Consider the following 18294-nt stretch of genomic DNA (forward strand, 5'->3'; position numbering starts at 1 on the left):
TGCTCTATACATACAGCTACAATTTAAAGAGTTCGAAAGATTGTTATGAGTAACATTGAATGTCTGAATTACGTACAATTGCATACAAACTTATGACTGAAATTAAGTTGGGCAGATGGTCTCACTGCTCACATGGTTTTAAACAGTCGCAGTTCGAAAATACTATACAGCATTAATGTCATTATTGACAACGAGTCATAAGATTGTAATGCAGGTGTCTTTGGTTTATGTATAAGCTATTGAAAAATACATTTTTTTTGTTTTTGAAATACATATCTGTTCTGCGTATTTCATAAACAATGGTTAATTGTTTACGCATTCACATACAGTGAATCGTCTGAGACGGACGTGGTTACATATAGATAGTGTTCGGTAAAACAGTGTGGTAGAATAAAATGAAAATGCCTCTGGTGCAGCGTGAGTTTTTTATTTATTACGTACTTATTTATGTTTATCAGTATTACTAATACTTCGTAAATGCAACGGAGGTATTAAAAGTCTGAGCCCAAAGGGGTATGTACTGATATATTATTTATAATGACCTAATTCTTCCGAGAAGCAGCCGTTAGTAAATCGAGACTTCATTTTAGTGTTTCAAGTTGGGTGTTGGCATTGTTGTATCTATGGGATTCGGTAACCGTTTAAAATCATATGCGCTGTGAGCTCGTTTATGCGTAGGCCGTAAAATTCTTATATACAAAAACTGTCGAACCAAATTTTTTTTTTTGAAAAATGCCTTTTTTATTGCTTCGGTGATTGGACGAGCTTACCTACACTATTTTTAAATCAAACTTATTAAAATTTATTTTCTATTTTTTAGTTGGATTTTCTATAAAAGCGTTTTTTTTTTAGTTTTTTTTTTTAAGTATTATTTATTTTTCATTTTTTAGTTGAATTTAAATTTTTTCAATATTTTTTTAATATTGAATTGTCATCGGTTCTTAATAAGTATACCAAATTTCGAGTTAATCCGACGTTTTGAAGGGGGTCAAAATCATGTTCAAAGATCCCGTTACATTCCATAACATTCATACGCCTGAAGCTAATAAAAGCGTATTCAAAATTGATATCTGCCAGCGGGATTCGAACACCGTTGCTTCGCTAGATACGAATGCACCGGGCGCGTCTTATCCTTTAGGCCACGACGACGAATTGAAAAAAAAAAAAAGATTTTGTTCTGAACGATTTTGTAGATAATTTTAGATCAGTCAGTCAGTTAACAGAATTCTCAAATTAAAAAGCTATATTTCAGATCAAGGCGATTTGTCTGGCGTAGACATAGCAGAAACTACTCAAAACCCGCCGCCATACAATAACCAGATGCAAACAGATTTATATCATGTCGTTCCCACTGTGCCGACTCAACAGTTCATCACAGTTCAAGCGCCGCAAATGGGCCCTAAGCCTGCACGCTATACCTGCCCAAGCTGCAAAGCGTCCATCACGCCCAGAGTAGAATATGTATCGGCGACGAAAACCCACCTGTGTGCTTTACTCCTTTGCTGTCTATGGTATGTGTTTTTTTTTCGAAGTTACAATAGAATAATTGAGATAGGTATTGCTTTATTATGCAAAAAACTTTACCATATTTCGTATTCCATATTTAAGGCATGATAATCTATGGATTTTATTTTAATAAAAAATTAAAAAAAAAACTTCTAAAAAGTATTAAGTGTGAAATTCAGTGAACTTAAATATTTAAAAAAAGTCTAAGTTTTTTTTAAATTAAAATTTACAATTTGTTAACCAGAAACAAACCGAAATAGGTATTAATTCATACATGTAAATTTTTTTAAGTAATAAATATTTATGCTCTATACATACAGCTACAATTTAAAGAGTTCGAAAGATTGTTATGAGTAACATTGAATGTCTGAATTACGTACAATTGCATACAAACTTATGACTGAAATTAAGTTGGGCAGATGATCTCACTGCTCACATTAGCATTTATGCAGCATTCATGTCATTATCCACAACGAGACATAAGATTGTAGTCTGCTTTACAATTGGACGTTTAAATCGTAACGCCTGATTGCTTCGCGGTTGAAATACTGAAGATGGATGCACCCGCCTATGCGAAATTGGGCATTAAGGAGTTGTGTAGGAAAATAGTGGTCAGGTTGCTGTTGTAAAACTAGATGCGGATTCTATTAAAAGTCGGAGATAATTTAAATTTTGTCTATTTTATTGGAGAAAATTCTAGCTTAAGATCGTTGGGTATTTCACATTCAACGTTCCTTCTTATTACGATCTTCTTATTATTTTATATACCTACTAGCTGACCCGGCAAACGTTGTGTTGCCTTAAATAAGATTTCTAGGGAAATTCAATCTAATATATAAAATTCTCGTGTCACAGTTTTCGTTGCCATACTCCTCCGAAACGGCTTGACCGATTTTGATGAAATTTTTTGTGCTTATCCAGTATCTATGAGAATCGGCCAACATCTATTTTTCATCCCCCTAAATGTTAGGGGTAGTCCACCCCAAAATTTTTATTTTTATTTTTTAGACAAAACTTTTAATTTCTATTTTTTTATGATACAACATACAAAAATACATACAATCCTCAATTTTCACCCCTCTACGATCAACCCTTATTTTTTATTTGCTAATTAAAAACTTTAAAATTTTTTGCGAGAATTTTGTTTTTATTTTGTCATGACGTAGAATAAAAAAATTCATATTACTCTGAAATTTTCACCCCTCTACGATTAACCCCTATTTTTATTTCTTAATTATAAACTTTAATTTTTTTGGCAAGATTTTCATTTTTATTTTTATTTTGTCATGAATTAAAATAAAAAATCTGATGTTACTCTTCATCTTTCATCCCTCTATGATCAACCCCTATTTTTTATTTGTTAATTATAAACTTTAATTTTTTTGGCAAGTTTTTTATGTTGTTTTGTCAGGACTTAAAATAATAAAAAATCATATTACTCTCAATTTTCACTCTTATACGATCAACCCCTATTTTTCCAACCCGATTAATATTTTGGAACGAAGTTCTTTATCGCGCGTTGTGAAAGGGGGCTAGACGGAAAAAATTCTTACGAAAAGTTGTCACGACACTTTTTGCTATAAATTCTTACGAAAAGTTGTCACGACACTTTTGGAACGAAGTTCCTTATCGCGCGTTGTGAAAGGGGCCTAGACGGAAAAAATTCTTACGAAAAGTCGTCACGACACTTTTTGCTATAAATTCTTACAAAAGGTTGTCACGACACTTTTTGCTATAAATTCTTACGAAAAGTTGTCACGACACTTTTTGCTATAGTAAGCTATTGTAAGCTGTGCGGCGTCGCATGTTTCTCTGTCTGTCTGTCTGTCTCTCTCTCTCTTTCTTCATACCTCGAATAGAACTTTAAATTAATATTTTTATAATTGGGAACTTCGTTCCTATCCGGTGTCCCACGACACCACACATCTTTTTTTTATTCTATGCACAGATATATAGGTATATAATAAGGATGCCAGATGGTAATCAAATATTATAATTGTACGATAAATTCTTATTCAGAGTTTATAATTTCAAGTTCCTTTAATTATGATTTTTTTTTTAATTGTATTTGATCTCCTGCCCTCTCCGGTCGACTACTGATCAACTATCAATCGATCAGTTATCCCCGCCAGGTATCACCACTCATCCAGCAAACATCACGTAGTAGGGATAAGGACGAAGCCGGTCTCCTGTCTTACTTACTCACTATACATCATAGATTATACACTTAATGATATTTGAGAGCTATACAATACTATACATTTTTCAGCCATGTTTTTTTGGTTTTATTTGTGTATCAATAGTATGTTCAGTAGGTCTGAGAATCGGCTACTATCTATTTTTCATACCCCTAAGTGAAAAGGGTTGTCCACCCCAAACATTTATTTTTTATTTTAATTTTTTGGTTTTTTTTTTGTTTATAATGAGGTAATATGTGGTTAAATGAGGTTTTTTTTCTACAGTAGAATTTCCCTAGAAATCTTATTTAAGGCAACACAACGTTTTCCGGGTCAGCTAGTTCTAATATATAAAATTCTCAAAAACCTCATTCAACCACATAATATAGTAAGCAGCACGTAAGTTGGCAAGGTTTTGGTGTAGTGGGGGTAATGTCGCGCATAGTGTACATTGCAACAAAAAAATTGTCACTTCTATTGCCCGCATATATGTTTATTTTATTTTATTAAATTTTTTATTTGCCATAATTTATTTTTAAGCCTGTGTGTTTAGAAGAAAGTTAAAGAAAAGAGAGGAATTCGTGAAGTGTATTAGGTGTTATAAATAAAATACAATTAAAAGTAAAAAAATGTATTTAAAAAAATATGCTTAATATTAAAAATTATGTGTCGCCGTCGTCACTATCATTTTCTAATAGTGCTACCCCTTGGATTAAATCTATGGTAGCACCTGAGCTGGTGGAAGGAGTTGGCTCCTCATCGTCGACATAACGAAGAGTCGCTGTCGTCACTGGCGTAAATAATAAAACGCTCAGTGACTGAATCGACTATAATTATGGTCATTGGTATTTGCAAGCAAATTTAAAACAATAACACTCGTAACAAAAACTAAATTTAAAACAATAATAACAACTCGTAACAAAAACTCAATATAAACAAAGGGTTCCTACAACTTTAGTAGGCGCATGTGTAACCGGGAGCAAACGGAACGTGGACGCGGTGCGGGAGGGGAGGGTCGACTGACTTACCAATCGCGCGCTCGGAACGGTGCTACGTCTTTCCCCGCGTCCCGCTTGACAACCAAAGAGACCTAAAAAACGACTTCTGCGCATCTAGCGACTCTTGCCAAGTTACGTGCCGGGGACTATATATACCTCATTATAACAAAGAAAAAAAATTAAAAAGAAAAAATGTTTGGGGTGGACAGCCCTTATCACTTAGGGGTATGAAATATAGATAGTAGCCGATTCTCAGACCTACTGAACATACTATTGATACACAAATAAAACCAAAAAAACATGGCTGGCAAGCTACGATTGATACACAAATAAAACCAAAGAAACATGGCTGAAAAATGTATAGTGAGTAAGACAGGAGACCGGCTTCGTCCTCATCCCTACTACGTGATGTTTGCTGGATGAGTGGCGACACCTGGCGGGGATAACTGATCGATTGAATTTAAAAAAAAAACATAATTAAAGGAACTTCAAATTATAAACTCTGAATAAGAATTTATCGTACTACAATTATAATATTTGATTGCCATCTTGCAACCTTATTGCGGATCTGTGCATAGAATAAAAAAAATAAAAATCGGGATGGAAAAATAGGGGTTGATCGTATAAGAGTGAAAATTGAGAGTAATATATATTTTTTTTATTTTAAGTCATGACAAAATAAAAAATAAAATCTTGCCAAAAAATTTAAAATTTATAATTAACAAATAAAAAATAGGGGTTGATCGTAGAGGGGTGAAAATTTCAGAGTAATATGATTTTTTTAATTCTAAGTCATGACAAAATAAAAACAAAATTCTTGCAAAAAAATTTAGTTTTTAATTAGCAAATAAAAAATAAGGGTTGATCGTAAAAAGGTGAAAATTTAGGGTTGTATGTATTTTTGTATGTTGTATCATAAAAAAATAGAAATTAAAAATTTTGTCTAAAAAATAAATAAAAAAATTTAGGGGTGGACTACCCCTAACATTTAGGGGGATGAAAAATAGATGTTGGCCGATTCTCATAGATACTGGATAAGCACAAAAAAATTCATCAAAATCGGTCAAGCCGTTTTGGAGGAGTATGGCAACGAAAACTGTGACACGAGAATTTTATATATTAGATATATAGGGAAGTCCCAGGATGTAGCTTATTATATGTATGATATTGTTACGCGCTGGGGTTCGGGATAAATAAAAAGTCCTTTTTTTTATTGCCCTTGTAGGCAGACGAGCATACGGCCCACCTGATGGTGAGTGGTTACCGTCGCTCATGGACTTCAGCAATGCCAGGGGCAGAGCCAAGCCGCTGCCTACCGAGTTATACCAAAGTACAACTTAAAACTGTATTCAACACTTAGAACACTTAAAATACTTCACAAACACTTTAAAATTTTCAATTCACTTCTTCCGCTTCGCTTCAGGTGATCCGTTCACTGTTTCGGTTCGAGTAGTTCCGATTACTAACTGACTGCGTACCATCTCTGCAACGCTTTTATAGCCGATACTACATCCCTAGAATTATCGAGAATATTCCACACATTCCGAGCATAATATTGTGTTTCCGCTATCTGACAAAAGATGGCGTTGTACTCGAGCGTTCTAGGTGCTACTAGATCCTTCGATATTCGTTCGACTATTCGGCGATAGATGGCATTACTCTTACCGGCGTAACAATATATACAGGGAAGTAACAGAAGTGGCTTAAGGAGGCTGAAACCCGTTCCTTCTGCTAAGAGGAAGGTCGGCTTGAGAAATAATTGAGATTTTTTTATTTCTTTTTTTTCAGTTGCTGGCCCTGTGCTTGCATTCCTTACTGCGGCAAAAGCTGCCGAAACGCCACACACTACTGTCCGAACTGCAACGCGTATATCGGGAGTTACATCGGTTAATCATCTTAATTTTTGTACGTTTACGATTGTTCGTGGCAGCCTACATGGCGTTTTGTATTCTGACTAATCATTGTGGCTAAAAGTTACGTAGAGTAGGTATATGTTACTAAGTAGCTACATACTGTGCGTTCATAAAATTAATAGAATTGACGTCATAATTATTATTGTCTTGATTCGAAATTTAAATGTTTCTAATGAATCATTATTTTTCAGTCATTGCGTAGGTACCTATTTAAAACACAAAAACAAATGTTTTTGTTTTTGATTTTTATGTTCTCTTCAATTAATAAGCAGTTTCGTAAAATTTGTATTTCTTTCAAAGCTTTTGTTTAAATCATACTTTTAATGATCTAAAGTCTAAAATAATATATTTTGATGGTCAGAGGTTGGTTTATTATAATTTTAACGAGTAAACATTGATAGTTTAATTATGTGTGGTATTTTTAAGCAGAATTTTTGAAATGTCCTGAACTTTGATTATATATACGTGTATATAATCAAAGGTCCTGAACGCATATTACGTGATACCTCCACGCTAGTCCTACTTATTAACACTCTTTACCGTGCAAAATTCAAACAGACTAAAAATCTATATCATCATCATCATCAACAGCCCACAGTCGTCCACTGCTGGACATAAGCCTCTCCCAATCTACACCACTGAGCCCGGTCTGCTGCTCTCCTCATCCACTTCTGGCCGGCCACCGTGCGGAGGTCATCGCACCATCTAGCCAGGGGGCGTCCCACGTTACGTCTTCCGCTGCGCGGTCTCCACTCGAGAACCCGTCTGCTCCAGCGATCGTCAGTCCTACGGCATATATGGCCAGCCCACTGCCACTTCAGCTTGCTGACTCTTTGAGCTATGTCGATGACTTTAGTTCTCTGTAGAATAATCTCATTCCGGATTTTATCCTTCAGAGAAACTCCGAGCATGGCTCTTTCCATGGCTCGCTGAGCGACTTTGAGCTGACGGACCAACCTTACTGTGAGTGTCCACGTTTCGGCTCCGTTCATCACTTTGGTTTTATCCATGTTCATCCGTAGTCCAATTCGTCGTGAAGAATCTGCTAAGCCGTTCAGCATCTGCTGCAGATGTTGCAACGATTCCGCCATGAGAACTATGTCATCTGCAAACCGCAAGTGTGAGATGTACTGGCCATTAATGTTTATGCCCATCTTTTTCCAGTTCAGCGTCTTAAACATATCTTCCAATGCGTTAGTAAACAGTTTCGGGGAAATTACATCCCCCTGTCTCACTCCCCTACGCAATTGGATAGGGTTAGACTGCTGATTCTGTACTCGAACATTCATCGTGGCACAGTCGTAAAGGCATTTCAACACCTGGACATAGCGATGGTCTACCTGGCATCGCCGCAGAGAGTCCAGAACAGACCAAGTCTCGATGGAGTCGAAAGCCTTCTCATAATCCACGAATGCTAAACACAGGGGCCGATTAAATTCTGTGGTCTTTTCTATAAGCTGCCGCACTGTGTGTATGTGGTCTATGGTTCCATAGCCGCTCCGAAACCCAGCCTGCTCTGGGGGCTGAAATTCGTCGAACTTTCTTGCCAGGCGATTTGTGATGACTCGTGAGAACAACTTATAGATGTGGTTCAGGAGAGAGATTGGTCTGTAGTTCTTTAAAAGAGTTTTGTCTCCTTTTTTGAAAAAAAGTACCACAATGCTGTTGTTCCACGCCTTCGGAGTTCTCCCGCGGTGAATGACGTGGCTGAAAAGCTTCCGTAGCTCTACTAAGAGAGGTGGTCCTCCTGCTTTCAATAGCTCAGTTGTTATACCATCATCTCCGGGGGCTTTTCCATTCTTGAGTTGTCTCAGAGCCAATCTTATTTCGTCCACACTGACGTCCGGCAGCTCATCGGTGAAATGGCGCGTGAGTGGGGCTCTACAATCGTGACAGTTCTGTACAGGACGGGTGGTGCAGGACTCATACAGCTGACCGTAATATTTTTCAATCTCAGCGAGAATTCCCATCTGCGACATAATGACGCTACCATCGGAGGTCTTGAGTTTCGATAAACGACTTCTCTTAAGCTGCTGGTTAAATACCTTCGACCCACGGTTTTGTTCAATGGCTCTTTCAATTCTTCGAGTAGTGGAGCGTCGAAGGTCACGTCGAACCAATTTCGTTATCTGCTTGCTGAGAGCCGATCGTCCTGACGGAGAGGCGGATGTGTCCTGACGCCGTATGGCCATGAGTCGCAACGTCTCGTCTGAGAGTTCGGATTTTTTTCCCGTTCGCTTCCCGCTGAAAAATTTTGCACCCTCTTCCCTCATGAGTGTGACCAGATTTTCGAGGTTTTCGTCAACATCATCAGTGGTTTCCAAGTTAACAAATCGATTTTCCAAGGTTTTATGGAAAACTTCTGAACCTGCACTGATTTGGAGCTGGCTAGGTCGGAGTGTAGACTGTATCATGCGGTATCTTTCCAATCGAGTGTCTATGCTCAGCGTAGCTCTTACTAGCCGGTGGTCGCTTCCGGTGTTAAACCTGTTGACCACTGAGACATCCCTAAATAACCGTTTTTTGTCCGCAATGATAAAATCAATCTCATTTTTCGTTACAGTGTCCGGGCTTCGCCATGTCCATTTTCTTTGGGGCTGCTTTTTAAAAAATGAGTTCATTAAGAATAGCTCCTCTTGCTCTAGAAAGTTAACGAGCATTTGCCCCCTATCGTTCCTGCTTCCAAATCCATGTGGTCCCACTCTTGATTCGTCACACATCTGTACACCCACTTTGGCATTAAAGTCGCCCATGACAACATTGAAAAATCTATATATATAAAAATAAATTGCTGTTCGTTAGTCTCGCTAAAACTCGAGAACGGCTGGACCGATTTGGCTAATTTTGGTCTTGAATTATTCGTGGAAGTCCAGAGAAGGTTTAAAAGGTGAATAAATATGAAAATGCTTGGAGTTATATAAAAACAAACAATTTTGTTTTTCCTTTGATATGTCCCCCGTCGGACGGATTCGTTTTGTTTGTTTTAAGTTTGTTTTATACAAGAGCTTAGGTCTTTTATTTATCGATTGAGTCATTACGAAGTCTGCCGGCTCAGCTAGTTAAGAATAAAAACGACCCCATATTAGTCGAAAATTACCAACGGTTTTTGTGGTCTACTCCAAAGTATACTTGCAGAATGCTTTCCGAGTCGAGTTTCGGGTGGATAAGTGCCCATGAGTAATATACGTTCAAATTAAAAAGACGGTTGATTCTATTGATTCTTGATTTTCATTGCTAAGTAATTTCTTAATTATTTTAATATTACATATAGTTACCGTTTAAGTTTTATGATGCGTCATGAGAGTGATTTTTGTTTTTGTGCTTAACCAATAAACCAACCAAGATATGTAGATTGTTTGTATTTGTTGATTACTGTGAGTCTATAGATATCATAAAGTAAATACCGGCGTCCTTTTCTTATTTTTATAATCCTTCAGAGGTGAACTGGAGGATGCTTTAGAAATAGGTAGAATATTAACACCTACTAGTTTTCTAATGCGAATAGTTAATATACGCTTCACTCCTCGTAAAGTTAGAGATGGGGGGCAGAAGGAACTCGGGAAGAAGAGTGTGATTGAGAAGAGGTAAATTGCGCATGATTTCACGGAATACAGTAAACGTATTCTATACTAAACCTAGCTAAAGATATTCGGGGCTCTGTACAAGTAAACGCAAATAAGTAATTAATAGAAACGAAAAAAAAAATACTATTACGAACACTTATCCTTTATATATTGTTTTTATGTCGTCAAAACTGAATCAGCTACGAGATAAAATTGATGTAGACGAAGACGATGTTTTGTTTGTACGTTAAGGCGCATTTAGCTTAAAATGAATTAAGTTTCAAGTAAAGTTTGCAATGGAAAGCTTTTTTTTGTTGTTTAATGATTCTTTTTTATATAGACATGAAAAAGAAATATGTTTAAATGCTTAAGTTGTGTTTAAAAAAATGTTAAATTTATGGATTAAATCCGATATGTGTAGTAAAATTATAAAATAGCTTGTTTCATTTTTAGTAAAAAAAAAACATGTGCTTGCTGTCCTTACTCCCTTCACGAGTATGCATTTACATGACGCATTATCTATATACAAGAGGTCCCGCAGTAGTCGAAATTCGACTATAATTAATTAGAGTTGTAAGTTTGTACACTATTATGATTGTATTTTATACTTCTATAATCACAAATATCGCCAAGACTACACTATAAAAAGTATTAACAAAGACAAACAATATTTAATCTATTCTCAATTTGACGGCAGACGTCAAGAACAAAAGTTTGACAATAAACAGTATCCATGCGTGTGTGCGTCAAATACATGGTATGTAGTGTGTGTAACGTTTTCCTTATTGATTTAATGTATCTTTTACGCATTATTTTAAAAAAATATTAGCATTGTGCACTTCTTCTCTATATTCTCTATAAGTGTGGAAAATTTCATACTCCTCCGTCCGCGCAATTTTCGTAAAAAGGGATACAAAGTTTTTGCTTCACGTATTAATCTATATATTAATACGTGAAGCAAAAACTTTTCCACACTTATAGAGAATGTGGTATTCGGAGCTAAGCTAGGGCTGGGAGGAGTTTCACACTGAACACCTCTTATTTTTGTGATGTAGTCTTCAAAGAACAGAACTAATCAAGATCCACTTTTGGGGTGTAATCTCGCGTTTTTTATTTCCAAAGTTTCGAATACTATACAGTCATACAAACTGCTAGACTTCAAGATACTGTAAGGTCGTTCTGTGTGAAATGAAACGTGAAAGTCTAGAAATATAGAAAAAATAGACGGTAGGTGCACAATATTAAAATCTCACGGCCAACCTATACCCTGGGCCAGGAAGGTCAAGTACCTGAGAGTCACCCTGGATGCATCCATGACATTCCGCCCGCATATAAAAACAGTCCGCGACCGTGCCGCATTTGTTCTCGGCAGACTATCCCATGATCTGTAAGCGGAGTAAAATGTCCTTTCGGAACAAGGAACAACTTGCAGAAGGCCCGTCATGACTTACGCGAGTGTGGTGTTCGCTTACGCGGCCCGCACAAATATAGACACCCTCAATCCCTACAATCCCGCTTTTGCGGGTTAGCCGTCGGGGCTCCGTGGTTCGTGTGGAACGTTGATCTACACGACGACCTGGGTCTCAATCCGGAAATACATGAAGTCAGCTTCGGAACGGTACTAAGGCTATGCGTCATGATAATCGCCTTATCTTTGCCGCCGCTGACTACTTCCCGAATCCTGATCAGGCAGGAGCCAGTCACCGTCGATGCCCTAGACACGTCCTTACGGATCCATCAGATCCAATAACTTTGGCATTAGACGTCTTCAGCTCCAACACTAGGAGTAGGCTTAGGAACTTCGGTAACCTTACTTGTCGAACTCGACAAAGAGGTCGATATTCAACCTAACCCATGCATCAGCCCGCTGAGCTCCTCGCCGGATCTTCTCAACGGGTCGCGATTCCGATCCGGTAGTAGATTCATTCGCGGAGCAATTGCTCTTGAGTTGTTAGGTCTCCTTCGTAAGCGTTTGGGCAGTTGTTAGCAAATCCCACCCCTCCTGGCTGAGCCTTTGCTGTGCCCACCTGTCCTGGTGAAACTGTAAAAACCTCCGGGCCACCAGTAATCTTACAATCCTGAAAAAAAACAGGTATCTCCATGTTTATTTCATCCTCAAAGAAATCGTACAATAATATAATGCAATCGAGACTTTGATTTCATGTTAAAAGGTCATTTCAGGTTGTTTATAGTTTCAGGTAACAAATGCAATACCAGACAACGAAAGTACAGCATCAAAACAATGGCTAAAAATTTAAAAACAACTTTAAAAGTAAATAACAATATAGCAGCAGTTCATAGCAGTAATTCTTCGAACAGCAAAAACAAAACAACTTCTCTAATTAAATTACACATCACTTGAACATTATGTAAAACATCAATCTTTATTTGTTTTAGAGACTAAATTACAATCCCTTAGCTTCTACACAAAAAAACCCACTTTGTATTTCTTTTTTATAAAGTGGCTTACGTGGAAGTTGACGTCTCACTTGGTGGTAAGTGGTGGTAAGCCGTTGCTCATAGACATTGGCAATGCCATGTCGTTATTCACCAAGTTTTTAATATTTAAGCCTTATTTGATGAAGAATGTGTGCGTAGAATTGCAAAGAAAGTTTCTTTTGCTTAGTTTAGTTAGTTCCTTTAGTTTGCGCCTGGTTAATAAAACCGAATCACGATTGTATGATTTGAATGTGTGTATTTTTGTGGTTGCTATCTCCTTAATTAGGAACTGTTTTTATTTAGGATTTAAAAGATCTAAAACTAGGCATCTTGTTTTGTTGGGGCCTTTTCTTTCTTCTCCATCGCTCCCTCATTGCTGAGGATCGTGACTCCGTTTGAGCTTGTCGACTGCCAGTCTCCATCGGTTCCAGTCAGTTTCCTGGTGTAGTGCAGCGCTAAGTGGTCCGCTGGTTTGCTCGGAGATCTGGTCGGACCAACGTTTGGGGCTCCGGCCTCTAGAACCTTTTCCTTCTACTTTTCCAGTGACCATCAGATGTTCCAAGTTGTACACCTCTACGGGCAACGTGGCCAAAGTTGCGCATTATACGTTGCAGACAGGTGGCAGACAGGCGTTGAGCGTTCTCTTTTTTAAGCTGTTGTAGGACCGAGATGTTCGTGCGGTGGGCTGTCCATGGAATCCTTAATAGGCGGCGCTAACACCACATTTCAAAAGCATCAACTCTTTTCCATGTTTCTGCTCCATAGAAAGCGATTGGAAAGACAAGTGACTGCACAAGATGTATTTTGGCCCTATTCGAATCGAGAACTGTCCTTTTCGATGCGTTCGTTCCCAAACATTTGCCATCATACAAAGTTATTATATTATATTAATTAAGGAGCAATATAAAGAGCAACAATATATTGTGTCCTAAAATCATTATGTTCAATATGTGGTCCACCTAGGTCCTGGAACCAGCTCAGGGGGGGGTCATGACCCCCATAACCCCCCCACCCTGGATCCGCCCTTGTGAATGACCATGTGGTTTTGGACCATGAATTGAATGACCATGTCTTTTTGGTAAATGTGAGAATGGCATACAAAATACGAAATCGCAAGTGCTATAGTAGAATTATTTTGTCCGTGCCGTTTGGCTCATAAAAAATCGGAGCGGTGAAGCGAGTATTTCGCTCTCTCTTCCACTCCCGAGCCTTAGGGACGGGCATAGTGAGGCGCATTATTGTTGTCGATAAGCGTTTTAGTTTTGTCATTTTGTGGGTTAGTGATAAAAATGAAAGAAAAAATCACCAATCGAACACTTACACCACATATCGCCACAGCAAGTTAACGAGAACGCCAGAAATTAACACTTTGTAACTTTTCGGGATCTATTCTTATTTCAGTGAACAATTTTAACACATTGTTGATAATAACACGTGCTTGTGCTGGTATATTTTTGCCAACAAGCAAAATATTTGAATAAATTCTGCCGTTTTGGTACAAAACAAAGGAGAAGCCATTGTGTCACTAAAGAAATTCAGAGAGCGAATGCACAAAATCACATTTCTCTTCGTCATAAGAACTTTTTATCGATAATGGCGTAGCGCCCGCGCAACATGCTCACCGCCCTGGACGGGCTATGTTTTATGACCCAAACTGAACGGACAAAATAATTCTACTATATTAATGCGGTGCGCATGCGCACCACTACAACCTAACCTAACCTAACCTACGACATAATAATTTGCAAAGAAAAGTATGTTTTGTTTGTTATTTATATTTTTTAATTATAATAATTTTCGTTATTAAAGCCTTTTGTATTATGTTTATTTAAATACATTTTTTTTTACTGCAACAACATCATTAATTTATTTGTATTTACTGTAACTTTTCTTAAAACATGAATGTAAGAGTATACATTTACCAAAACGTGAAGGCAAGAGTACACATTTGCCGGAAAACATACATATATATTATATTCAGTTCACGTATACCTAACTTTTTGGCAAATGTGCACATTTACCGGTAAAAGTGTACATTTCCCAAGAGTGTGCATTTACCGTAACATAATATAATATATTATACAAGAATTGCTCGTTTAAAGATATCAAAGATATCAATGCTTAAAAGAACGAATATGAATGAACGAAAAATGCTCTCGAGCTGCCAATCGAATGCACGCGATTACACATTCAAAAACAGGGGATCGTCGGACGCGGACGTACGGAATTGTGTTCGTGCCGACATTATATATTGCGTGTCGTGAAATAACAACTAAAATGGCTAACTTTGAACGTGAGTACATTATATTATGATTACTGTTAATTCATTGTGCGTGTGCGTGTATAAGTTTAAGTGTGTTGTTGCTGACATCCTTTGTGTAATCTATGGGCGAATATTTGGCGCTTGGCGCGTCGTAAACACAACGCGATGGAAATGATATACATGCCACGGATACTAAGGAGTTTTAAAGACGAAGTTCTCCTAAATTGAGTTAAGATACATTTTAGGACAGCGCCGGTAGAACTTCGGCCAGCAAGTTCGTTCACCTTTGCAATCGAATAACAAAATAAACAGTTGAAATGTTTTCTTATTTAGGGCATATTTTCGCGAGCATTGTGCTTGACATATTTACATTTGAAATGAGCGAAAGCCCGTATTTTGGCATGTGATTTCACAAAACGAACACTAAATCACCTAAATCTAATACAATATTACTATAGCACACCTAAGCTATTGTGTTTAACGATATATGAGTCGACTATTATCAAAGGCGGCAATCTGACTTTTGGACAATGATTGGTAAATCAGAAAAACGAATTATTGACTTTGTATTCCATCGGCAGTCACAAAACTCTTCGGAACGACATCTTAGATAAATAACAGGTTAACTATTAACCTTTATTTAATGCAGGTTTTGAACCGTATTCTTTGAAGGAGACGATTATATTCAAATCAATCTGTATTGACATATCAATAAAATTTTGTTGTCCAAATGCACAGATTGCCACCTTTGATAATAGACGACTCATATACTTATATATATTTATTGTATGTATGTATTTTCTTTAATAATGTGTTGTTAATAGTACACCGCAACATATATACCTGCTGTATCTTTATCTGTCCAGAATTTCGGGTAATTAAACGGCTGTCTGGAAGAAGTCTTTTAGCGATAAGATCGCCTATTCTTCAGACGTATCGTATCTGCTTGTTGACTGTTTTTGACTTTCCGATGTTAATTGTGTTTTGGTGTGCAATAAAGTATGTTCTCTCTCTTTCTCTCTTTCTCTCTCTCTCTCTCTCTCTCTAAGCTATGTACTATATATATATGTACGCCACGTGCACCTATCACTGTCTGCAGTAACCAGACCTATTTTTCTACGCAATTCCTTAATTCCTTATCTTTAGTTTCTGCATAAGAACAACAAATTTGATAGTGCATGTTCCAAGGCCGCATGGCTTTGTCGTCGCTTTATCCGTAATGCTGAAAAACAATTAAACTACTACATACCATAAGTTTTCTATCAAAAAAACCAGATTTTACTTCATTGGGGGTGGCGATATCTGTGTTTTCGGTCATTATGGGCTCTCATCGCATAGGCAATGTGTTTAGCTATTACACAAATAGTTATATAAACATAAATCTTATCGTATCAAATACTTTTAAAATATTTCGGTATTATTTTATTAAATTTAATATAAAGTCGTGCAAAACTGAAGTCACGTATGGTTTGAGATGATAGGTATCTAAATAATTTTGCAATTTTTCCTGTTCGAAAAAACGTGAGCGTCAATAAGGAAATTTCAATATATAAATCTTAGCATCGTGTAATAACAATCAAAACCGGAAAATAATTAATTTGCGTAAATACTGGTACGGATATTGTACGACCAGATGGTTGGGCACCACCGTCCCGCCTATTTCGGCCTCAAACCAAACATGCATTCCAATTTGAAGGGTAAGACAGGAATTTCGGAATATAAATGAGATTCGACCTCATGTCTCAAGGTGAGCGGCAGCACTCAGGTTGTGATGTCCATTCGCTCCAAATACCTATCATCAGGGGGTTTAGGTGGGCTTTAATGAGCTCTTCCACTCATCTAGACAAAACAACAGCAATAATAATAATATTAGTTTGATTTGATAGAAAAAATTCACTGGTGGTAGGACCTCTTGCGAGTCCGCGCGGGTAGGTACCACCACCCTGCCTATTTCTGCCGTGAAGTAGTAATGCGTTTCGCTTTGAAGGGTGGGGCAGCCGTTGTAACTATACTTGAGAACTTGAACTTATATCTCAAGGTGGGTGGCACATTTGTAAATATCTATAGGCCGCAGTAACCACTTAACACCAGGTGGGCTGTGAGTTCGTCCATCCATCAAAGCATAACTAAAGAAAATATATTAATATCTTTTCCTTATTAAATGTAGGTACAAACTCATGTTTCAGATAAAGGAAATCTGTCTGGCGCGAACTATGGGCCTCCTCCACAAAATCCGCCTCCTTACAACTATCAGCCCCAGCAAGTTCCATATGCTAATGTTCCTATCGTCCCCGTCGTGGCTCCTCAACAATTCGTGACGGTTGTGCAAGCGCGACCAATGGGCCCTGAACCATCAAGTTTAACATGCCCCTCCTGTAACGCGGTCATCGTAACTAGGGTTCAACACGATGCTTCGAGCAAGACTCATCTTTTTGCGTTAATCCTTTGTTTGATAGGGTAAGTAGATTTTTAATTTTTACTGTTGGTAGAACGTCTTGTGAGTCCGCGCGGGTAGGTACACCCTGTCTATTTAGCAGTAATGCGTTTCGGTTTGAAGGGTGGGGCAGCCGTTGGAACTATACTTGAGACCTTAGAACTTATATCTCAATGTGAGCGGCGGCATTTACGCTGTAGATGTCTATGGGCTCCAGTAACCACTTAACACCGCGTGGGCTGTGAGCTCGTCCACAAAAGCGACATTTAACTATGACCATATTGTGTTATTGGGTGTTTGTGGTCCGCTGTTTTTGCGACAACGTCAATGAATAATTACGGAGACAAAAAAAAACGATGAATTAGATTATTTAGGATTTAAAGGAGACTCGATTATGATATCAAACACACAGAAAAAATACGCGTTAGAGCAATTAAAACACCTTATTTCAAGTCGAATAAAGTGTTGTCCGATGACTTGAACATTCAGTAGAATAGGATTTATGATTCACTATAATTTACTATAAGCGAATATCTTTTTTTTTTAAGAACAAAAAGTTTCAAGGTCTATAGATACTATTGCCTATTATTTGCACTAAACTACGCGTCTTTCCTTCTTTGTATGGATCACAGACCAAATAAATCTATATTTATAAAAATGAATTGCTGTTTATTAGTCTTGCTAAAACTCGAGAACGGCTGGACCGATTTGGCTAATTGGTCTGGTTGGTTGGTCTTGAATTATTAGTGGAAGTCTAGAGAAGGTTTAAAAAGTGGATAAATATGAAAATGCTCGGAATTAAATAAAATAACAATTTTGTTTTTCCTTTGATGTTTGGACGGATTCCCTTTGTTTGTTTTAAGCTTATTTTATACAAAAGTTTAGGTCTTTTATTTATCGATTGAGGCACTACGAAGTCTGCCGGGTCAGCTAGTTTAAAATAAAATCTGAAATCAAGAGTTTTTGATCAACACGACAGGTAATCACGTTATTTCCAGAGA

The 18294-nt window shown here is 37.4% G+C and overlaps 1 protein-coding gene across 14 annotated transcripts in view; it reads left to right on the top strand.

The window, feature by feature from the left end:
• Positions 1 to 18294, top strand: part of LOC101740969 (lipopolysaccharide-induced tumor necrosis factor-alpha factor homolog) — a 45635-nt gene that overhangs the window by 16136 nt on the left and 11205 nt on the right. For 8 of the 14 annotated variants that reach the window (XR_009974616.1, XR_009974619.1, XR_009974618.1 and 5 more), the window contains 3 exons: positions 1253 to 1511; positions 6470 to 6586; positions 17046 to 17316. Coding sequence is in view for 1 of the 14 variants with exons in the window: in XM_038021498.2 (XP_037877426.1) it covers positions 396 to 417; positions 1253 to 1511; positions 6470 to 6572 (384 nt within the window). In the remaining 13 variants the exon portion in view is untranslated. Of the gene's footprint in view, positions 1 to 16; positions 418 to 1252; positions 1512 to 6469; positions 14890 to 17045; positions 17317 to 18294 lie in introns of those variants that run through there. The other 6 variants (XR_009974625.1, XR_009974626.1, XR_009974615.1 and 3 more) reach the window with 5 other exon arrangements.

Source organism: Bombyx mori, chromosome 13 (assembly GCF_030269925.1).
Source record: "Bombyx mori chromosome 13, ASM3026992v2".
Taxonomy (NCBI): domain Eukaryota; kingdom Metazoa; phylum Arthropoda; class Insecta; order Lepidoptera; family Bombycidae; genus Bombyx; species Bombyx mori.